We start from the raw sequence: 24133 nt of genomic DNA, 5'->3' as shown, positions 1-24133 counted from the left end.
TAAGCAATTCTGCTTACCTCTTTTGCCCAGCCATAGCTTATCCAGAAGTATGTGGGTATCTCTAAACATGGGACCAAAACCTGACACATGGAACCATCCACACTCCTTACGACTTGACTTCTTATGACACACTACTCTCTGTAGCATGTTAATTAATGTTGGTGTGTGACAGAAGCATCCTTGTATAAGAAGAGCCTGGGCTGGATATGTCTCTGATACAAGGGGTACGTAAGCTCTACTTAATACTCCATCCATTTGAATAGTTCACCCAGCTCACTCCTGGTATCCTTGACTTGCCCTGGCTCTTTGGAATGCCAGATAGAGGATGCTGGATTCTAATCACACACTTTCTGAGGCTACCTGGTCTTTCATCTCTGAGCACAGCTGTAATCTCAAGGTAGGAGCTGGAGTGGATGAGTCCCAAGGAGGATACAAAAGAATGTTCTTGTTTTAACCGTCAACTTGTTGGTGTTCAAATGGTCACATCCAACCTGCAGTGCGTCCACGTGGCCCTTCCACCGCCTTCCAATGGAGACTTGTACACCTGTGTCTCACAGCCTCACTTCTAGTTTATAGCAACCCCCATCGGCATCTGTGGTTGTCAGCATGTGCTGCTGCTGTTGCTAGGCTTTGCCAGGTCATGCTTTTTTACTCTCATGTTTGTTTTCTTCCATTGAGTTGTATTGTAATTTATCTTTTTTTCCCCTTGCTGCTCTTCTTTCTTCTCCCTGTCCTCAGCACCTTACTCTGTTTCCATGCACTTCCTCTCTTTTACACTCTCGGATCCATTTCTTCATTCACATGGATGATATATTCTATATACTGTTAGAATATTCCATGCAGGCTGAAATGATGGGATTTCGCTTGTTCCCTTCTCTGCTCCACCTCTCACAGAACACCTTTTCACCTTGGAAAAGTCCCTTGACAAAGGCCCTGGGTGGGTCTTAAAATGTTTTGGGGATCAGTCCTGAACTCCTGATATTATTTTTCTTACCCACAAAGCAGCAAAGAAAAGGGTCAGGTCTGTGTGCAGTTCTAGGCTTGTACAAAACAAGCATTTAGGGGCTTCAGCCCACACTGCTGGGGAAAGCTTTATGGCATGAGCTCCTCTGTGCAATTCAGGCAAGTGCCGGTGTGGAGATGCACCTTTCCCCCCAGAATTCTTCCCACACTTCTGGTCTAGCCCTAAACCAAGAGCAGAATAAGCTGCTGCGTGGATGCACTCTTCAACCACAAGCCGGCAGACATTCCCACTATGGCACAGAGAGGGTTTTGCCGGCATATTATTGTTGCTAAACCACTAGTAAATTCATCAAATGCTGCCAGAATCTTACAGGGCATAGGACTGCAGTGGAGCTATTTGTCGTTTATTGTATAGCCAAAACCTTTACACCCAAAGGCAGTTTGTTCCAAGTTGTTCCATAGCTAGTTCATTCACTTCTTCAACTGATTATTTTTCAGTACACATAACAGCTCAGTATTCCGCTTTGAATGGCTTCCAGGAGCGTAGCAAAACTCTCCCCCCCCCATTCATCTTCCAGCTCCTCCATTCCACCAGTTTGTTCACCCTTTCCTTCCATAAGTAGCCCTGTCTTCCATTTGCAAGTGGCCCCCGATGGCAACTCATTTTTGCTCTGCCATCTCTTGTATATAGAATAAGATTGTTCACACTTGGCAGTAAGGTCTGAATTCTCTTGCTACAAGTGAACCGGCAACCATTTTCATCGTTGCTGTATGTTTTCTTTACTTCTTTTTGTTTTTAAAGATCTGGCTTTTCCCCACTGGGTGGAGAACACTGAATGAGGCCCAAGTCTGAAAGGAAGCATGTCAGCCTTTGAGGTGTGTGTGTGGGCGTGGGTGTGTGCGTGCACACAATTGTGGGGCATTCCGCCTTTATATGCTTTGAATTTCTCTGTGCGTATGAGCCTGTGTGCAAGAGCATAAGCTGTGCACCTTGTTTTGTGAATGTGGGGTATCACAGCAGAGTAATAATTCTTGGGATCCCATTCTCTGAACACACATGCCCATGGTAGAAGGTTGATTGCCTGCATATCAACAGCCTGCATATCATGTTAATGACAGGGCCACAGGCAGCCTTTCTCCTTTGGTGGGACAAGTAAAACTTTAAAGAAATGAGGGAATTTACTTCAGTTGACCTAGTAGAGTGTAACTGTGTTTAGGATTACACTTCTAGAGTCTCTGCATTGTTTGCATGAGAAATTCAGAAGGCATATAACAGCAATGTTTTGTGTGTTCCCCGCTTAAAATGAACACCATCCTTAAATAAATTAGAACTTCCTGAAGTTACTTGTCATGTTTAGGAGCTAAAGGGAGGAAGAGGAGGAGCCCCTCCCCAGGATAACTTAAACACATTAAGAAGGAAAATGCCAGGGAAAATTTTGGATGGGTAGAACTGAGAGAGTCAAGTGGATGGTGTGCTGTCATTTTTGGAGGGTACCATTCTCCACTCTTCCTTTTTCAACCAGAAATATTCCTATTCTTAAAAAAAAAGGCACACATTCTTTAAATGCAAATTGCCATGGCACAAATTTAAATGATGGGTGTTCAAAACGTTCTCTGGTGGAGCTCGTCAGTGCTGCAGGTACAATGGGGCACCTATTGACCCCAACCTGGTTAAGCCCAGGCTAAATAAGAGAGCCCCGTGGCGCAGAGTGGTAAGCTGCAGAACTGAAGCCCAAGCTTTGCTCACAACCTGAGTTTGATCCTGGCAGAAGCCAGGTTCAGATAGCCGGTTCAAGGCTTACTCAGCCTTCCATCCTTCCAAGGTCGGTAAAATGAGTACTCAGTTTCCTGGGGGTAAAGTGTAGATGACTGGGGAAGGCGATGGCAAACCACCCCGTAACAGAAGTCTGCCAAGAAAACATCGTGATGCGACATCCCCCCCCCCCCCCATGGGTCAGTAATGACTCAGTGCTTGCACAGGGGACTACCTTTACCTTTTAAAATATGAAATAAAGGAAATATTACCAATCCACAAAGAAGATCTATAGCCACGTTTCAGTGGTCATTAAATAAATGGAAAACTTGAAAAGAGACACTGTTAGGGCTGCTGCCAAAGGGGTCTGGGTTTGGGCCTGGACCTAAAACAGCTACCTGCAGACGTTGTTGCTAATACCTGTCTCATGTAGATTTATTTAGGCATTATGTTCATACCACATTTTAAAGCTAAAACTGGCTCCCAGAGCTCTCACCGGAGTAAAAAAATCCAGTCTGTAGCATATTCCTTGGGCAGGGACTTCAGCTGGAGCGGCATCAAGATCCAGGCTGGACAACTCCTGGCTGTTTCCTCCTCATCTATGGAGGATGGAAGCGAGAGGGTGGGAAGCTGCCATGACGAAGAAGTGACTGGCCTGTGTTTTCAAGAGCCTTTACATCACTTTAGAGATTTGAATATGGCAGTTCTGTCCAGGGATGTTTTGAGAGTGGTCCCCTCTTCTGCTGTTTGGGCATATGTGCAAATTAATGCAATTTTGAATCCGCAAGAGTGAAAGAATGCACTCTTAATTTAATTGAGAGTTGTGAAAAGAGGTGGACTTACATTTGCGCTGTAAGTAACTTACTGTACCTTCTGTGTCACCTGTGAGAAAAAGAAATGGGCTGTTCTTGAACTATTAAATTGCTACCAGAGAGCTAAACTGAAGGAGTTTTATGGCTCCTTAAGGAGCAACAGGTTTATTGTAGCATGAGCACCCTGGTGAGGCAGGGAAGAGAGTGTTCAGTCCTGAATTAAGAAGGATTGGGGAGCAACCTGCACAGGAGCAGCAAAAGCTGTATCCTTTGAATGGGACTTACTGCACAGCATCAAGGATTCCTGAGTGACAATGAAAGGGCTTTTACTGTCCTTTTGTGTGTCAATATCTTCAAAGTACCTGCAACCATGTGCTTTTTTGGTAATGGAATGTCTAGGCTCCTATGCAACTGTGTGTGTTGCTGGATCAACATGTTTATGCCTGAGACATGAGTGCACAGGGGTGTGTATGTGTGAGATATACTGGTGCAGGTGTGGCTTCGTACATCTTACAGTGCAACTGTGTCGTAAGTGCAGTTATAGCTGGGAGAGTACATGGGCGAGGCTGTGGGGGCTTGTGTGTGCACGTGTGGCTGCAGTTGCAAATGTCAGCCTGCATTGTGTGTGCACGCATGTTCCCGTCTGCAGTTGCAAGGGCAAGTATGTGTGTGTGTGTGTCTCACTTTCCAGACAGTCTGCGTGGCCCTTTGCCTCCAATTGTCTGAACAGCCATGTCGCTCTCGTGTTGTCTTTCAGAATCACTATCAGTGACCCTTGAGGACTGGCAGCTACGGTACGTTCTTCATTCTCAGTCGCCCTGCCCCCAGCTTTGGTGATGCATGAATCGATGTTAGTGTTATTCCTGCCCCCTTCCATTCCCATCTCCTCTCCCCCATCCTGCCACTTGCCTCTCCCAGAGAATTCTTACCACACCATAAATGTTTTTGTCTTCTTAGCCAAATCCTGCAGATTCCCTGTCTGATAGAGAGATGTAGTCAACCTATAGTAAACCCTTAATCTGCAATTTATTTTAATTTTTCTTTTTTTTAATTCTAATGACAGGGCAACAATTAGATACTATAGAATTTGGTGGTGGGCATGTGAAAGAGAGAGAGAGAGTAAAAAAAGAGGCTATCAGATCACTTCCAGGCAGCGGGACCTCGTCAAAACAGTCTTTCATCTCAACCTGCTCCCATAAACATAGGGATCTGCCGTAGACTGGATTAGTCTATTGGTCCATCCAGCCCTGAACTGTTGTTGACTCTAACTGGCAGCTGCTCTGCAGTGAGATTGTTTCAACTAGAGATGGCAGAGATTGAATCCAGGACCTTCTACATATGAAATGTACTTGCGGGCAGCAGTTCTCCGAGATCTCAGATGGAAATCTTTCCCAGTCCTGCTATTTGAGGTCCTTCCACTTACTAAGTGGTGACCTTCAAACTGGAACAGGAAGTGAGACGGGTGTGTCACTCTAGCCTTTTTCAGCTCTGGAAGTTCGCCTGCTATTCCCATCCTGCTATTCCCAACCAAAACTTGCTGTTTGGGAAGTCCATCTCACCTTATTTCATGGGTACGGGCCTCTTTTGCTGCCCACTGGAGAAATGCTGCACAGAAATTGAAGACAAAATAGCAGCTCTTCTTCCCTGCCTGTTCAAGCACTTCCCCTCTCACAAGCACCAGAATCACCTGTGTATTTTTGAGTATTGACTCATCCTACTCAGATCACTTTAACCTACATTCTTCCTTTATGTTAGACAATGATCACCTTCTAGATGGGCTCTGGCAGCAGCACCCTCAGGCTGCACAGCAATATGCTGTGTGTGTGTGTGTGTGTGTGTCTAAATTATTGTTCTGGGTTATGATTCTTGTAATTGTTCTACTAGATACTTTTTATGACTTTATGTGAACCGCACCTCAGTGGTGGACCAATGTTATGGCCCTTGATCTCCACCCAGTGGAAGTTCTGTGGTATTTGTTTCCAGTGGGGTAGCTGTGTTAGAGCCAAGCTACAAGTGACGCCTGACACAGGTTGGACACTTGTCAGCTTCCCTCAAGTTTTGATGGGAAATGTAGGCATCCTGGTCTTGCAGCTGTAATGGAGAGCCAAGCTGTAAAACCAGGATGCCTACATTTCCCATCAAAACTTGAGGGAAGCTGACAAGTGTCCAACCTGTGTAAGACGTCACTTGTAGCTTGGCTCTTAGCCTCTTGTAGCAAATCAAAACAGAAGCCAAGTCAGTTGTACCTTAAACACCAACATTTATTCCAGCTTGAGCATTCATGAGACAGAGCTCATTTCTTTAGGTACAATGGCTCTCTGAGGAAGTGAGCTTTGTTTCGTGAACGCTCAGGCTCGAATAAATGTTGGTCTTTAAGGATTTCTCTTTTGTTTTCCTAAATAGAGTAGTCCCCCCCACCCTTTAAAGCATTCTTGATTTGCACTATGTGCTTTCACACCTACAGATGGAATACAGATCAAGTGACTCCATTTTGCAAACTCAGCACCAAATATCGAAACAGCAGGTCCTACCTATTAAGTTTACTTGAGTGTTTGTTGTAACCAGGATATTTTACATTTTGCAGTCAATTTCAGTGGGTAAGTGTATGTTGAATCAATTTTACATCTACACTATAAAATTCAAATCTGGCCAGATTATCATGGCTTCTCTCAAATCCTGCAAATCATAGTTTGGTGGAAGTGCTGAGCATCCCTTAGATGCCCTCTGCCTCACTCTTCATGGAACTGTGAATGGGAGCTATGACAATCTGGTTCCAAACTGATCTCACCTAGTAGTGCGGACATAACCAATGCCGCAAACCTATTTACATGTCCAGACAGTGGTTCAACATATCCTCGTTTTAAGGGGGAAATACTGATTGGAGGGAAGCTGCAACAATCAGTCCAGATTTAAAGTGGTTTAAATTTACAGTGTAGACACAAAGAGCAAAAGACATAGCTCACCATAAACTTAACACACACAAAAGCTTTAGAAAAATCTCATAATTGTTTCATGGAGCTAAGCAGATATTTATATCTGCATGTCTAATTGGTTGTTCCAGTCATTAAACAAACCAGACATGAGAGAAGATGCTTGTTTAGTTGACAACATGGCAGTCAGTGAGACCCTGAACAAAAGCCATCTGTCAAGTCTTTGCAAAGGAAATATTTTCACACAGTCAGCCTGTGCCTGAGACATCTCTACTGTGACCCTCCCAGCAGAAGGAGGGAACCACCAGAGACAGTTGCACAGGTGTGGGAGCTTAAGTTTTCCGCTGCCTGCAAATTCTCCCCTCTCAAATGCCCTCCAGGCAACTTCTTCACTTAGCTGGGCTCCAGGACCAGAAGGGAGACAAGCTTATGAAAAACAGTCTCAAGCAGGAATTTGCAGAGGGCATTAAATGGGCATGGGAAAGGCTCAGTGCTTGTTCCTCCTACTTGCCCTTTCCCCCTTTCCTGACACATGAGCCCTCCAAAACAACAGCCTCAGATAGGCATTTAGGAATCATTCAGTAAGAAGGTTCACCACTCATCAAGGACAGGAACTCCTGCTGATTCTTGCTTCACTTGCACTCACATGTCTGTGGCGATGGCAGAACTAGGCATATGATACCCATTTTCCAGTCAGCTGCGTAGTTCCACAATGCCTGCCCCCGAATAAGGAATACCCTTACTCAGGTGTCAAGGTCCTCATGCAGTTGCACTGCCTGCTGATGTGGGATTCATGGATATCTGCTTCAATAAATGTAATGCTAATATTGTCCTGCCTGCTCCATATGGAGCCTGTAGATAAGAAAATGCTCTAGGTGACAAACGTCCCATCTTAACACCTTTCACCTGAACTTCTTGCTGTGGATTTTCTTTCTCTTCCTATTCCGCTGTGCTCACTTTTCCTTCACTGCAAGAAGAGAGCTTTCCCCATCCCTCTCTTGCGTTCTTAGTTTCTCTTCCTCCCTCCCTTTCTCTCTTCCTGAACATTGCTGCAGCCGATTTGTTTTTATCCCCAGAGAAGGTGAAATGGTCTAAGGTCCCATTTCCCTCTACCTGTGCAGAGAGGGAACTAGGTAAGAAACAGAACGTTATAATAATGCTGCTTCTATGACATAGATTTTATAGGTTAGTTGCACACCTTCCTTAGATTTGCTGGCTGTGTCATGCTCCTATGACGGACAACAGTGATGTGATGCGAAGTAATTCAGGTTCATCTTCGTTCTTCTGTGCCTCCACACATGGGGACTGCGCAGGCGCAGGCCAGCCGCCGGAGAATTTTCTAGAGCTTCCATGGCTCCGAAGGGGCCGTTAGTCGCGCGCCTCAGCGACCGTTTTCCCGCCCAAACGGTCACGTGATCCTCCACCGACCAACGGCCCCTTCCCTCAGTTCTCTTCTTGCCGCCGCTTGGAGAGAACGTGAGCTTCGTTGCTCTGTGCTTTTGTGCTTCGTGCTTTCTCTAACTGATTGCTTGGCTTTTGACTTCGGACTTCGTGACCTCGACTATTCTTTGGATCTCGCTTTGGACTTTGACGTGGACTCGGTAATTTGACTCGGACTGTTTTTGACCCTTCTTTCGCGTGCCCCTGAAGATGGCCTCTACGGCTCTCTTCAAGCATTGCCTGCAATGCCACACTAAAATGGCCAAATCCGATGGCCATGATCTGTGCCTTTTTTGCTTGGGGGAGACCCACAATGTCTCGGCCTGTAGAATCTGCCAGGGTTTCACCAGCAAGGCCCGGCAGGATCGCAAGGCCCGACTAAATTCCTCGCTGTGGCAGAAGGTCATGTCGGAGGGAACCCCGTTACGTCCGTCCAAGGCCGGCCCTAGCCCCTCTGCCGAACGGCAATCAAGAGCTGGCTCAGTGGCCTCCGCGAGGTCGGGGTCGAAACCGCGTCCCCCGAGTGCCTCGGCGTCGAGAGCGGCCTCTCCAGCGCAGGGACCGGTGCGGCCGCCCCGTAGCGCGTCATCCACCAGGTCGGATCCGAGACCGACATCGGAACCGAGGATCCTGGTACCGAGTCCCCGATCGGAACCGACGACCGGATCGATTCCGATAAAGTCTAAGAGGTCGAAGCCGAGGTCCCCTTCGAAGGCGAGGAGCGCGTCGGTTCCGAGATCTTCTTCGGAACCGGCAAAGAAGAAGAAGAAGACTAAACATCATCGGTCGCCGCATCCCGCTCCTCAGGAGGAGGTCATCGTGCTTCCTCACACGCCTTCCCCTCATCTGGGTTCCCCCGAACCAGAGGACATCTCCGTGCCGGTGCCGGATCCGATGGCCTTCGAGACGGTGCCCGCAGAGTTCTCGTCGGGGCCGGAGCCGAGCCCGCGCCGTCGGAGCCGACCATCACCTGCCCTTCGGTCGCCGAGGCTGGAACCGAGCCCGTCTCCTCGTCGGAGCCGTCCATCTCCTGTCCGTCCGTCTCCACCTGCAGTCGGTCGTGAGCGGCGCCGTTCCGGGGACAGCATTCGATCTGCCCGATCCACTGCATCCCGGCATCGTCAAGCCTCCTACCTCCCCTCGCCATACCGTTGCCAGTGGGAAGGGGCTCCTGCTGGGTTCTCCGAGTCGGAACCGGGGCCATCGACGTCGAGGCGGACGTGGTTCCCCCCTCCAGTCCAGGGTGAGGACTCCCAGCTCGGATCCGAGGAGGGAGAAGTTGAGAGCCTGGCCGACTACCAGTCGGAATCTTGGTCTGAACCATCGCCGGCTGAGGATTTGGTGCCATCTACGGGCTCCCCGTTCGAGGACCTCCGCATCTACGCCGACCAGATGGCTAGGATGGCCCAGGCCCTCGAGATGGACATCTCTTCGGCAGTCCCCCAGACCAAGGACAAGCTCCTCAAGCGGATCTACGGGGATAATCCGGCGTCCGTTGGCTTCCCCATGCTCGAGGGTATTGAGGAGATCGTGGAGAAGGTGTGGAAGGTGCCCTGTGATCAGCCTCCAACATCTAAGAGGATTGAGCAGCTTTACAAGATCAAGCAGGGCACCTGGCCGGCGTTGGTGAAGCACCCTCCACCTTCCTCCTTGGTCACGGAGGAATTCAACCCCCGACGGTCGGGTCACTCCTCGGTGCCTGCCGATAAAGAGGGCAAGAAGCTGGATGCCATGGGCAGGCGCCAGTACATTGTCTCTTCGCTGGGTCTGAGGATCGCCAACTACCAGACCATCATGGCAGGGTACCAACTGTACCTCTGGGAGAAGTTGGCATCCTACACTCGAGACCTCCCGCCTGAGCGGAAGGCTGTCGTCTCCCTGTTGCAGACAGAGGCTGTCAGGCTGTCTAAGCAGCAGATGAATGCTGGGAGCCACGCTGCTGACACTGCTGCTCGGGGAATGGCCTCGGCGGTGGTCCTCAGGCGCCACTCCTGGTTGCGGTCTACGGCCCTGTCCCAAGAGGTGCGTTCCAGGGTGGAGAGCATGCCCTTTGAAGGGGACTCGCTGTTCTCCAAGTCCACCGACGAGACCCTGAAAAAGAAAAAGGAGGACAGACAGACGGCACGGTCCTTGGGTCTGGCTCCTTCGGACAAACCCGCCTCCAGGCCACGGTACGCCCCCCGTTCCGGCCCTTACCACTTCCAGGGCAGATACCAACAACAGCGGCCGGGTTACCAGCAGTATCCGGCCTACCAGCAGCGGCCTTACCCTCCTGCACAGCAGCAGAGGAGGCGTAGGCCCTTCAAGCCTCGTCCGTCACAGCAACCGGCCCAGCAGAGAGATCAGCAGGGCGCCGGGAGGCAGTACTGACGGGTCGCGCCAGCCGTATCCCCGAACTTTTCGGACAGACTGAGTCCACTCCTCTCTGAGTGGGAGTCGATAACATCTGACTCATGGGTCTTAACGATTGTTGAACTGGGATACGGGCTGGAGTTCGTTGAGCTGCCTAGATGCAGTTCACCCCTGACAGCTGTCAATAACACTATGGCCGAGCTGGATGCGGAGATCGTGTCGCTCTTGGCCAAGGGTGCTGTGGAAGAATTGCCCTATGAGGACTCTGTAAAGGGTTTCTTCTCTAGGTTCTTCCTGGTACCTAAGAAGGATGGGGGCTTACGTCCCATTTTAGATCTGAGGGGCCTTAATGCCTTCCTCAAGGTGACCAAATTCAAGATGGTTACATTGGCGGCTGTGATCGCCTTGCTCAAACACGGGGATTGGTTTGCGGTCCTTGATTTGAAGGACGCATATTTTCACGTGGGAATACGGGAAGAGCACAGGAAATACCTGAGCTTCGTTTACCGGCAAAGGGTTTTCCGGTATAAGGTGCTCCCCTTTGGCCTATCCACCGCCCCACGAGTGTTCACGAAATGTGTGGCCCCCGTGGTCTCCTTCCTTCAGGAGGAGGGCTGTACCATCTTTCCGTACCTCGATGACTGGCTCATCGTGGCTGAATCGGAGTCTAGGCTGGTGCAGGACATTGGCTTGGTACTTGGCACTTGCCAACGCCTGGGGCTCCTGGTGAACTTGGAGAAATCCAAACTGGTGCCCAGCTGCAAGGTGTCCTACATTGGCGCACTCTTAGACTCTGTGGAGGGTAAGGCTCTGCTCCCCTTGGAGAGGGCTCGGTCCCTAAGGGGTCTGGTGTCCATGTTTAAAAGGAACCGATTCCAGTCTGTGCGCACTATCCAGTGCTTACTGGGGCATATGGCAGCGGCTACCTCTGTGGTGCCTTTTGCTAGGCTGCGTATGCGCCCGCTCCAGAACTGGTTTGTGCGGAGGTACGATGCTCTGCTACACCCTCCGTCCCTCAAATTCTCTGTCCCAAGGGTCATCCTCTCCTCCTTGGACTGGTGGCTGTCTGATGACAACTTGTTTAGAGGGACCCCCTTTGGGTATCAGCACCATGACGTCACGGTTACCACTGATGCCTCTCTGTTGGGATGGGGGGCTTACTGTGGTGATGTGTCTGTGCAGGATGTCTGGTCCGAGAGGGAAAAGACCCTCCATATCAATGTGCTTGAACTAAGGGCCATTCGTTTCGCACTTGTGTCTCTTACAGCACTGCTGAGAAATCGTCAGGTGTTGGTGCAGACGGACAACACGACTGCCATGTACTACGTGAATCAGCAGGGGGGCACAGTGTCCATGGCCCTGTGCCGGGAAGCCACGCTCACTTGGCAGTGGGCTATCAGGAACGGCGTATCGCTCCGTGCTATACACGTGGCTGGGTCAGACAATGCCCGGGCAGATGCCCTCAGCAGGGTCCCTTTGCTGGACCACGAGTGGGAACTGAACGTAGAGTGCGTTGGGCCGATCTTCCAGATGTGGGGTCATCCAGTGATAGACGTGTTCGCCACTGTGGCGACCACCAAGGCCCACACGTTCTGTTCCAGGGCAGGGAGCGACCCCCGCTCTATTGGGGATGCCTTCCAGTTTATGTGGACGCAGGGCTTGCACTACATGTTTCCTCCATTCCCCTTGATTCCCAGGGTCCTGTGCAAGATAGAAGAGGACGGGACGGACTGCATCCTGGTGGCCCCCTTCTGGCCACGGCAGGTTTGGTTCCCGAAGCTCCTGCGGATGTCCCAACGGACATATGTGAGTCTGCCCCCTCGGCAAGACCTTCTCCTAAACGGGAACCTGGTCCACCACGATCCCAGGAAGCTGCACCTAGCGGCTTGGCGGATCGTTCCTCCCCGATAGGCTTTACTGACGAGGTACAGAGGGTCCTCCTGAATGCTCGTCGGCCATCCACTAGGCGCGCTTATGCGGCCAAGTGGCGCAGGTTTGAGCTCTGGGCACTTGCTAGAGGAGTGGTGCCTGACAGCAGTCCCTTGGGGGTTGTGTTCGAGTATTTGTGCCACTTGCGTGGCCTGGGCTTGAAGGTGTCCTCCCTCAAGGTCCACCTGGCAGCGATATCGGCTGCTCACACCCGAGTTGAGGGTGCTACGGTGTTTTCTCACCCACAATCCCGCCAGTTCCTTAAGGGCATGTACAATCTTTACCCACCTGTGTCGGTGCCAGTGCCTCAGTGGTCACTGTCCTTGGTGCTCTCACGTCTCATGTTGCCTCCATTTGAACCTATGGCTACATGCCCCTTGGATATGCTATCCTACAAGGTAGCATTCTTGGTGGCCGTCACATCGGCCAGAAGGGTCAGTGAGCTGTCTGCACTGCGGTCTGACCCTCCCTTTCTGGTGTTTCATCCCAACAAGGTGGTCCTGCGTCCCTGCCTCGGGTTCCTGCCCAAGGTGGTGTCCGCCTTCCACCTCTCGCAGGATATCTCACTACCTGCGTTCTTTCCTCAACCTTCCTCTAAGGGGGAAAAGGCCCTTCATTCCCTAGACTTGAAGAGGGCCCTAGCCTATTACCTGGATAGGACGAAGGAATTCCGCTCCAGTCCTCACCTGTTTGTATGTTTTGGGGCCAAGGAAAAGGGTAACAGGGCTTCCTCACAGACCCTGTCTAGGTGGATTGTGACGGCCATTAGCAAGGCCTATTCCCTGGCAGGGGTGGCTTGCCCGCTTCGTGTCAGGGCCCACTCCACGCGGTCCCAAGCATCCTCTTCGGCACTCCTCAGGGGGGTGCCCCTGGTTAACATTTGTAAAGCAGCCACATGGTCCTCTGCAGACACCTTTGTCAGGCATTACGCCATTGATGTCAATGCGGAGCAGGATGTATCTGTGGCTAGGGCTGTCCTACACTCCCTTTTTTCCTGAAGGAGTTTTGGGATGACTTTCTTGGCGTACCTGCTGGGTACCCTTGAGTAAAAGGGTGTATATATGTACCTTGGGGTGTATATATGTAAATATTGGGTATTTATGTGTCCTTACACAGTTTTTTTTACATAGATGTATATATGCATATCTATTTGTTGTTGTTTGTTTGTTCAATAAAATTGTGTTGGACTTCACCCCCGCCTTCCTTATTGTGTGAAGCTTGGTACACTCCCATGTGTGGAGGCACAGAAGAACGAAGATGAAAACAGGGTTAACATACCTGTAACTTATGTTCATCGAGTTCTTCTGTGCTGACACACAACCCTCCCTCCTACCCCGCTGTGAACTCCAATGCACAATAATGTGATGGCTGTAACGGAAATTGGTGTTTTTAAGGTGTTATGGCTGAAGTGTGTTGGTCAAGCGGCGGCAAGGGAGAACTGAGGGAAGGGGCCGTTGGTCGGTGGAGGATCACGTGACCGTTTGGGCGGGAAAACGGTCGCTGAGGCGCGCGACTAACGGCCCCTTCGGAGCCATGGAAGCTCTAGAAAATTCTCCGGCGGCTGGCCTGCGCCTGCGCAGTCCCCATGTGTGTCAGCACAGAAGAACTCGATGAACATAAGTTACAGGTATGTTAACCCTGTTTTATTTGTTTTGCAAGAAAGGAGCGTTGCGTGACAGGATAGGAAAGGGGAGGATTTCCATGTTTCCCCCCCTTTATAACCATGAGGGCTAGAATCATGTGTTGTGTTTTTGAAAGTGTGGTCATCAAAGTACTGCCATGTTGCCCTACAGATCAATGCTGTGTGTGGATCTTTGCCCCTCGTAGCTCTTTAGCCAAGAAATGAAAAGGTATGTGAAGGTGGCAAGCTGTAGGAACTGAAGTGCAATAATGGGACTTCTCAAAGAGTATTTATCAGTGTGTGAATGAGAAAGGTAGGAAAACCCTCACATTTAGCAGTATGGGCCAGAGGGTGCAGTTATCTCCTGGGAGGTCCATCAAAATCTGTAGCTTTGATTGTACAAGACAGAGACTCAGGGGAGGCCAATGGTAAACAGGTGGACGTGCGAGTCCTCTACATTTCTGTGTATCATCCCCAAGTGACCTTGTAGCTGGCTTCTACCTTGTGGTGACACTGTGCATGTTGCAGCTCAGTGGGCTGTAACATGGTCGACCATTGCAGTAGTTGTTTGGCAGTGTGGCTTCTGGGGCATCATTTCTCTCCCGCTTCCAGCCAGCCCTCCTCAATCATGACCGCTTGCCCGGTGGCTGCCACCCGGCAGTGCCGCTTAGGCAGCGTGATGGCTCCTTGCGGTCTCATCCTGGAGTGGGTCTTTTTGAGGTGGCTTGGTTGTTGCCTGTGCTTCCTTCTGGGACTCGCTGTTAGGAAACGTCGCCTATCCAGAGTCTAGATTTTAAAAAGCATTGAGGAAATCAGTAATACGTAAGCATTTGACACGTCAGCTAGTTCAGCAGAATTTTGTGATCAGCTGGAGAAAGTAAGAAGGCCTGTCAGCATGCTTGCCTACAAGTGACAGGGGCTGCAAAGCTTACTCTTCCTGCTGAGATCAGCCTAGAGTTGCCAACCTCCAGGTGGGGCCTGGACCTCTCCTGGAATTTCAGTTGGTCTCCAGACAGCAGCACTCAGTTCCCCTGGAGAAAATGGCTGCCTTGGAGAGTGGGCGCTATGGCATGATCTGCAGTTAAGGTCCCTCTCCTCCCAGGCTCCGCTCCCAAAATCTCTAGGAATTTCCCAACCCAGAACTGGCAAACCTAGATCACTCTGTTGTTTTGGCACAGTTATCACCTCCCCCCAAAATTGAGGGTGTTGTATTTTAAGGACTCGGGTGCAGGGCTGGAATGGGGCAGACCAGCTCAGTTTCTCTAACACAGATATGCTCTTTAAAAAGGGAAGTCTGAGATGGCTATACAACCTCCATGCTGCCATGCTGGAGATCGCTTGTTTGCAATACGTAGTCTGCAGTATGCAGCGATTCTCTGCACATGCGGGGCTTTTTTTTCAGCGGGGACGCGGTGGGACGGAGTTCTGGCACCTCTTGGAAATGGTCACATGGCCGGTGGCCCCGCCCCTTGATCTCCAGACAGAGGGGAGTTGAGATTGCTCTCCGCGCAGCGCAGAGGGCAATCTAAACTCCTCTCTGTCTGGAGATCAGGGGGCGGGGCCACTGGCCATGTGACCATTTTCGGCGAGGGCAATTTAAACTTTAAAAAACTCGCCCCTTGTTCCAGCTGACCTAAAGTGACATCATTGTGCTGTCTTGAGTTCCACCACTTCTTTTCCCAGAAAAAAAAGCCCTGTGCACAGGTAAATGGTGGCCTGTACACTTGCTTTCGATCAGACACAATTCGTGATTTATATGAGGATTATCACACAGTCAACATATGCTGTATACTGCCTCCACAAAAATGCCTTTTGTGTGATTACTCACAGCTAGTGCTTTGCTGGGGTATTTCCACGAGAGAACTATTTATGGATAGCCACCCCATTCAAGCCACATGCCACACTCATACGCAACAGCAACCCCCGCCTGCCCATGTGACAGATTTATTGGTCTCCATTGTGGGGACTGTGCTCAAGGCAGATCATAGGAAATTCATCTAACTACAACTGCGAGCCAGTTTGGTGTCGTGGTTAAGAGCGGCAGGACTCTAATCTGGAGAGCCGGGTTTGATTCCCCACACCTCCACTTGAAGCCGGCTGGGTGACCTTGGGTCAGTCACAGCTCTCTCAGAGCGCTCTCAGCCCCACCCACCTCACAGGGTGATTGTTATGGGGATAATAATGACATACTTTGTAAACTGCTCTGAGTGGGTGTTAAGTCATCCTGAAGGGCGGTATCTAAATTGAATATTATTATTATTATTAGATCATTGTCACCAAAGTTTGTCATTAATGCATAGCAGTTGGGTCAACAAGGGTGATTTCAAAAGAGTGAAAAATGACAATAAGGAATAAAAACTTTGGTCTGCTGGGTTCATCTCAGTCTAGGCACACCCAACAGTTGCCCCATTCTGGATCGGTCGTAGTACAATGATTGAACTGCCCCCTGGACTTATGCTGATATCACCATGAGCCATGATACAGCAACTTCTCAGCCTGTCAGAAAAGCTGGAATTTTTACTTGGGGAAGGCTCACTAGGACCAAATTTAAGAATGCCTTTTTTTAGGTTCCTTGAGAAGTGAACCAGTTTGGACAAAATTGAAGCCAGCTAGCTGCTGCGATCAAAAAGTCAGCTGTCACGCCTGCTTTACTGCAAGGGCCAGCTGTGATTGCTCCAGACGAGCCGTCAGTTTCTGAAACAGCCCCTCCCAGAGGACACCACTCATGCTGTGTGACATCGCTCTTTCCACTTGCTTGGTATAGTAACACCCTGGTTGTTATGCTTCTCAACTCTCATCTGGCCCCCAGCACCAACTTCCCAGCTGCAGCTTTGATTTCAGACAATCCATTAAGAAGAAATGTTGGCACACTGCTCCCTAAAGGCCATGGAGATTGAATGAAACTCCTCCGCAACTTTTCAAAACTAGCAAAGATTTAAGAATCAGCCAAGGTGCTGGCTAGGATGAGGTAGAGAAGCATGCATGAATGTGAATGGCCACCATGCTAACTTCAGCGTGTCTGTTCTCTTCTCGTCTTTTTTTTCCTCTCTACTCCCACAGCCGGAAGGGCCCTGCTTCACCTACTCGACCCACCATAATCCGACCAGCTGAACCGTCCCTCTTAGATTTATAACCTGAGGCCTGTAGACAGCTGGCGACAAGCATCGCACCCACCGCTTCCCTGCCCCAGCCGCCCACCTCCTGTTCCTCACAGGCACATCCATGCCCCTCCTCCATCTCTTCCACCCATATCGTTAAAATGCTCGTTAGTGATTGAGCACTTCTTCGTCTTCTCTCGTGCGTCCTGTATTGCTTTGTGAGTGTAGCATAGTCCTAGTTCAGTGGCATGGGGACTTTGAAAGACATGAGCTCTTGGGAGCATCACGTTACAGGAGCATCGCTGTGTGCCCAAATGGCAGCTGCATCAACCTGTCACTCAGCCTGCCCCGGTCTGGCCTACGCACGGTGTCCTGCCTTCATCGGTTAGCTGTAGCGTCTAGCGCACATCTGTAGCAATTTTTTCCTCTGTAGTTGAGAAGAGAAAAAAAACCCTCTGGGTGAGGAAACATACTGTAACAAAAAAAAGTATAATGTTCTTGGTAACCAAGGTAATATGTCTGGTATGTGGGTTCAATTCAAAGTGCAAACTTTTTGGAACAGTGGTCGGCCCCTCCCTCCCTCAGGTGGCAATAATGCCATTGGGGAGAGCCTATAGAAGGACATAGAAGAACTTTGCCATCGTCTCTGCATAGAAGGAATCAGCGTGATGAGCTGCCCTCAGTTCTCCATAGTAACAAAGTGGGGGGTAAGAGCTGCTGGCTACTATCACCACTTACAACTGGACTTTTCACAAACCAGGAGAGAGAGAGGCACTAGGAGAATTTACTATACTTCCTCTTCCGGAAAAAAATGGACAAGATAATGTTTTCCAGGAAGGTTTGCTGTGTAAAATGATTTATTACAACTACCTTTGCTTTAGAAGGGAGGGGGGCGGGAAAGCACACTAGTCATTTGATGTCTTGGATATCTTGGTGATTCTAATATCCTTTACTACTTGCATGCAGCTGGTACATATTTATGTATGTGGGGGGAAATGTCACTGCAATCATTGACTCGTCCTCTTAACTGGCTTCTTTATGTATACGCTGGGGAGTAAATACAACAATAATGAAAGAAAAAGATCTCAGACATACTGACCCTTATCCCAAAAGTTTAACCATTATTTTTGTAAGTCTTCTAGTTAACCCCACTTACAATTTAAGTTCTTTTATTCCAGTGCTGTTGCTTTTGATTTCTGTTGAAAATCCTTTCTATGCCAAGTTCTGATGTCAGTTTCTTTCCATATTTTTAACTATTGTTTTACTTCTTTTTGTCTCACTCCCTCTCTCTTCCTTTGTTGTTTTTATTTTGTGTGTGTGTCTGTCTCTTTCTTACATTCCAGCCGCCCTGGCAAAGCTAGCCCCTCTCGCCCGGAGAGTCCAAAGCCACCATTTGACATGTAACTCTGCTCCCTCTGAGATCCATCCTTATCTGCCTCTTAGCTGTTCTGTCTTGGAATGGTCCGACGCACATCTTAAAAAACACAGCTTTGTTCTGTTGTAGCTTGTGGCTTGCACATATCAGACGTGACTCTAGTGAAACTGGTTTTTCCTTCCTCACAGTTGCTTTAACGGAATAAAAAATGAGTTATATTGTAGTAATGAGAAACATATCTTTACTGTTATATAAATATCTATAAATATATATATATATAAAGATCTAAATCTATACGATGTCCAGAAGTTTTAAGGCATTAATGCTTCTGAAGTTGATTTTAGCAAATACTTGAGTAGGAAGATTATATATACGTACACATGTGCACCCAACAAAATATAACCAAGACCCAGCAGTGATCCTGAGATTAATTCTCTGCTGCGTAGAGTTGGGTTCTTTTGTTGCCCCCGAATTGTGGGTGAATCTTCGCAGTGCTACTAGTCCCTGTGATGCTGTTTGTGATCTGTCAACTCTTGTTCACTGGCTGAAATAAATTATCATTTCTGTACAGTGGAGGACTCCATGCCTAGAATAAAAGTCTCTCACTCAGTGCTTCCAGGCTCTTACATTTGATGGTTTTCTAGTACGGTGCCAAGGGATGTTCACATTCTGAATTTCTCATGTCTCTGAAGTGATACCAAACAGTACGGAGTGTAAACAGAAGCAATGGGGACGGGGCAAAGTCTTGTTTATACACACAAAGGGTTCTCCCTGTGGGGTCTTTAAAAAGCAGGATACTGTCATCCGCAGAAGCTATTCACACTCCCTGCCGCGTTGTAACTTAAGTTCATCGTCGTGGATTCTGTGCAAGAACGCATTGGGACTATCCATGCGCAGGCCAGCCGTGGAAAAGATTTCCAGCGCTTTCTGGTAGACTAGGAGCGCCTGTCCTCTCTTTGGTGCTTTCCGGCCAAAATCATCACATGACCAAGAGGAGGGGCGCTACTCCCTAAATTCTCTTTTTGCCACCAAGAAGAGAGGAGCTCCATTGTTGTTCTCCATTTTCCCATTACTTCATTCTTGAGGCTGAGCAGACTTGTTTCTCTTTTTTTTTTTTAATTGTCATCAATAGTTGTTCCTCTAGTGAGGAATAAACTACATTTTAAAAAGAAGAGTGTCTTGCGTTCTCTTTGTGATTATGGCTCAAGAGGAGCCTCTTCAGAATTGTGTCATCTGAGGCTTTAAAATGGCTCCGATAAACGCTCCTCCTCTCTGCCTTATCTGCCTGGGGGAGGGGGTCACACAACAAAGCTGTCTGCTCTTTCTGTCACCGGTTTACTGTGAAGACATAACATGATAGAGCCTCCTACTCGCCAACTGCTCTTTGCAAAGGCTTTGGCTGTGCACCAGCCTGCTTGAAGGCTCCAGCCCCCCAGCCCCCTCTTTCGGAAGGGAGAAGCTTGAAGGTGTGATCTGGCAGAGCCTCCTCAGAATGGCTCTTTTGCAAAGGCTGTAGCTGTATGCCAGTTTAATTAAAAACATCCAACCTCTCCCCGCCCCCCTTGGTTCTAAGGGCAGAAACCAGGAGCTGTGGCCTGACAGAGCCCTGCGTTCCAAGCCGAGAGGCTTTTCCCCAAAGGCTTTGGCTACTTGCCTGCCTGACTCGAGGAATCCCTCATCTCAGGCTGTCCTCAGTTCTAAGGTTAGATCCCTGGAGACCTGGGTTAACAGGGCCTTGCAGTTCGAAGTAATTCTTTGAGAAAGGCATTACTCACTCGGCTCATGGTCGGAGCCCATGCTCTGTTGATCTTGGCTCTTGAGTCTTCTTGCTAATGCCTCATTCAAAGGGCTAACACAGTGACATGGCAGCCTTGGTTCCGAAGATAACCTTTGGAAGCACTGATGTAATGACTGGGGCTTCTTAGCTGCTTCTGTTTTTAAAAGAAATGATAAACCTGCACTTTCAAGCTCCAAGTTTCTGAAGACAGTTTCCCCTGTCATTTTCATGTATGCCCATGCTCCTGTCTTCCTACAGGGAATGGTACTGTCTCTCCCCATGGTTGAGGGGCTGTGGCTCAGCAGTAGGGCATCTGCTTGCCATACAGAAGGCTCCGACTTAAATCCCTGGCATGTCCAGTTGAAAGGATCAGACATTAGGTGAAGTGAAAGACCCTTCTTTGCTTGAAAATCCCGGAGAGCGGCGGCCAGTCTGAGTAGGCCGTGTTGACCTTGGTGGACCAACGGTCTGATTCAGTTTAGGCCGCATCATGTGTTCACATCTGTTCTTCACTCTCATTGCTGTAAGATTCTGTCGGATCTCTTTTAGTCAACGTAGAGTAAGTATTCAGCAGAAACAAAGAAAAGAACACAAGGCCAAACAGAGTCGTTCCATAGCAGACCTGCAGCCAGTTTACTCAGACGTAAGTAATACCTGGGCTGGAACTGCCCTAGATTCTAATATCCGGGAAGTAACATAAAACGTCAAACAGACTCCTCAACATTACAACTGTTATATCTGGGAGAGAGTTCTTATTCCAATTGTGTTCAGCCTGTCTCTGGAGGCATTCCTATGACAGTGTTTCTAACAAGAGCCGCTTTAGTATAGTGGTTAGAGCTTTGGGCTAGGATCTGGGAGTTGCAGATTCAAATGCCATTCTACCTGAAACGCTTGCCTTTGGCCTCGAGTCCATCGCATTCTCTTGGCTTGATCTGCCTCACAGGGTTGTTGTGTGGATGGAATGGAAAAGTGTAAAATGTCAGCCACTTTTGAGTCTCCGTTTGGGTTGAAAGGTGGGGTTCAGATAAACACCACCAACAACTTTTTAAAGGGCATTTTACATTTCTATTCAGGGGAGGAAGTCTTTGACACATAAACTTTCATTAAATTGGCTGCTATCGGGGCCTGTACTGCAATCCGTCAGCAAATATATACTGGATTCCAGCGGTCATTGTTGACGGCCTGCAGATTAAATAGCAGCATCTGTCATTATGGAGTGTTAGCCTGGGTGGGAAGCAGAACTCTGCTGCAATTTCCCTTTAAGTGGCTAATCAACAGGTTATGATGACCCCTTTTACCATTCCCTTTGAAGGGTGCATGTTGCATGTTTTATGCCTGTCCTGGACCATTAAAGGCATTGGCCAAAGTGTTATAAACTGAGGCCATTGAACATCTCCAGTGACAGTTCATCTGTGTGTATAAGATAAAAGCCCAACATTTATTTTATAGTGAAGTTCTAAGTGTAGTTTACTTCTTCAGATGTGTATTTCTCAGCCTATAATTATAGTGTATGAGACAAATCTGTTCCTTTAATCTAGGCCAGTGTTTTAGACTACCCTAGTCCACGCTAGGATGTAGTGTTTGTTTACTTAAACACCACCTTTCACCCTAATGGAGCCCAAAGCGGCTTATATCATTCTCTTCTCTAGTTATCTTCACAACAACCTTGTGAGGTAGTTTAGACAGAAAGTGTAACTGGCTCTAGGTCACCCAGTGAGCTTTCATGGCACAGCAGGGATTCAAATCTGGGCCTCTCATATTGAAGTCCCACAATCTAACCACCACACCAGCTCTGAAAAAAACAAAATTGGAAGTGGCTGATACTGTGGCTCCACACAGAGTCTCTGATTTTTTTTGCCCATTCAGACACTTTATGGGGAAGAACAGGCTTGCTGCTGTGTCCTTAAGAGCCACCTCTTCTTCCCTTCCTTAAATAACTTAGCATCTCAGGGTAGCGAACATGTTTTCCATGTACAAGAGGCCAGGTTCTCTCTCCATTGCCTACTGAAAGTCTCTGGTAGCAGACTTGCAATGCATCTTTTTAGTTCATTTGTCTATATGGTAATTTACATGGGAAAATAAAAATGCAGTGGTCTTGTCTTGTCCACCACTCACAGGTTCCCTACAATCCTTTTTCACATCTGTGTTGCTTTGTGGGCTCAGACTCAAGATCTTCCCCACCTCTCCTCTCAGGGGAGGTAATCTGTCCTCATATTAATCAAACTGTTCAGTACTCTGCCTGACACAGAAAAGGTATTATTTTGAGTACTCCTTATTTGTTAAGGAAAGATGAAAAAGCTTATTTTAGATCAAGGTAATCTAATTTTGTGTATTGTAGTCTTTACAGTTTTGCTTGGCTGCCTTATTCATACATCCCTCTGCTGTTGAGGGTGCAAACTGCTACTGACAGAATTCCAACATCCCTCTTCTTGTTTGGGGTTAGGCCTTGACTGTTTATATAAAATAAGTGACAACTAGGGTCTCCCACTCGAGGCTATTTTTTCCCTGGTTACTTATTGACCCTTTCCAGGGGTAACCTCCTTTTTGTCCTACTAGTTGAGAAAGTATTCTCCTTTGCCTTTTCAGTCTTAGTCAATCCACTTTTTACTAAGATTGTTGAGCGTTTTGTTTTCACAACTGCAGTTCCTGTATTCTTATATACCTGACTCCTTGGCAGAACTTGGTTTTTGGTTTCGGTTTCACACTTCAAGGGATACTCAGATTTGTTTTCTTCCTTTCCTAGATGGAGCATATTTGCATCATTCTTGTGCTATGAGCACTTTATTCTTCCTATGGCATGATGCTCCTGCCTCTGGAAGTTGGTGCCATCTCACGTGCTGCCCCTGCAGTGAGGGTGTGATTCCAAGTTGCTCCTGGTCTTCTACTAAATGAGTCTGTCATACTACAACTTTAACCTACAGCATTAGGTGTACCTTCCTTTCGTCCTTTTAGTGCAAACACTCCACATTGTCATGCAATGCCATGCATGGGAATTATGTCTTCCTCAACTAATAGATGCCAACACCTAGTCTGATCAGAGGCCTGGCATATCTGGCCTCGCCACTCAGTAGGACAGTCCATGCTCTGCACTTTTTTACTCTTTTGCTACCAGGGACCCCTTCGAATCTATTAGCAAAGTAGTCTTGTTTTTATGGGGTTTTGCCTCTGGTCATTTTGCTGCACAAATTGCTCTACAAACTGCACAAATTTCATTTATGGTGCATATACTGTCCATCATTTCTTTGGCCACATCAGGTCTGCTTCACTGCTTTCATTATTCTGGGTTGGATCTGCTGTGCTTTTGCCCTCTTAAGTGGAAGAGTCTCTTCTACTTTTTGCACTTTTGCTCCTTTATAAGCACCTCTGCATATATGTCATTATATGCATTCCCTTAGCAATTGTTGGAGGTGGTTCTCCGTAATTTCTTAGAGAGCTTCACACCTGCCTCCTTCTTGCTAGTCTGCCAATGTGCAGAGAAGCCATGATGATGAAAACAAGGTCGTACTTAAACCTGAAACTTGTTCTGTGCACACACACATTCTCCTCCCCTTCAGCCCTGCTGTGAACTTCCTGGAACCTTAGTTTCTTGGGGTCACTAGAAGTGGAATGGAGATGCCTCCTCTTGGTCATGTGATAGTTTTGACAGGAAAGCACCAAAGGGAGAAGGGGTGCTCTTAGTCCGTTAGAAAGCTCTGGAAATCATGTCTGCAGCTGGCAGTTTACCTAGAGTGGGTCTGACCAAAGTTTTCGCTACAAAACACCTTGAGGGCCTTTGAACCATGGGGTCATTCAGAAAGCCTGTTAGTCCCCAGGTCTTCACACCCTGATGCACCCCTTGAATATGTATACGGTGAGGAGGTTCTAGGTATGAAGAAGCTGACGCAAGTTGAAATTTCATGTCACTCTGCATTCTGAGATTCCCCTCCTTGAAACAACACAGAGTTAGATGAACAGACTGAAAACGTACAACAGAGAAGACACTTTTTTGTGTCCCCTTTCCTATGGAAGGAGCACTGAAGTCATCACATCTATTCACTAAGAACTGCAAATGACCAGAACATAAAAGGGTCATACCAAATGGGC

At 48.3% G+C, this 24133-nt stretch overlaps 1 protein-coding gene across 1 annotated transcript in view; it reads left to right on the top strand.

Moving 5' to 3' along the window:
* The window catches only part of DNM1 (dynamin 1), a 215020-nt gene extending 196128 nt beyond the window's left edge, over positions 1-18892 (top strand). Inside the window, exon 20 of the mRNA XM_054998606.1 lies at positions 18242-18892. Within this exon, the coding sequence (XP_054854581.1) occupies positions 18242-18302 (61 nt within the window). The 3' untranslated portion in view covers positions 18303-18892. The remainder of the gene's footprint in view (positions 1-18241) is intronic.
* Positions 18893-24133: the final 5241 nt, after the last annotated feature.

The sequence above is a fragment of the Eublepharis macularius genome, chromosome 14 (assembly GCF_028583425.1).
Source record: "Eublepharis macularius isolate TG4126 chromosome 14, MPM_Emac_v1.0, whole genome shotgun sequence".
Classification (NCBI taxonomy): domain Eukaryota; kingdom Metazoa; phylum Chordata; class Lepidosauria; order Squamata; family Eublepharidae; genus Eublepharis; species Eublepharis macularius.
This window is presented reverse-complemented; position numbering and strand designations above follow the sequence as displayed.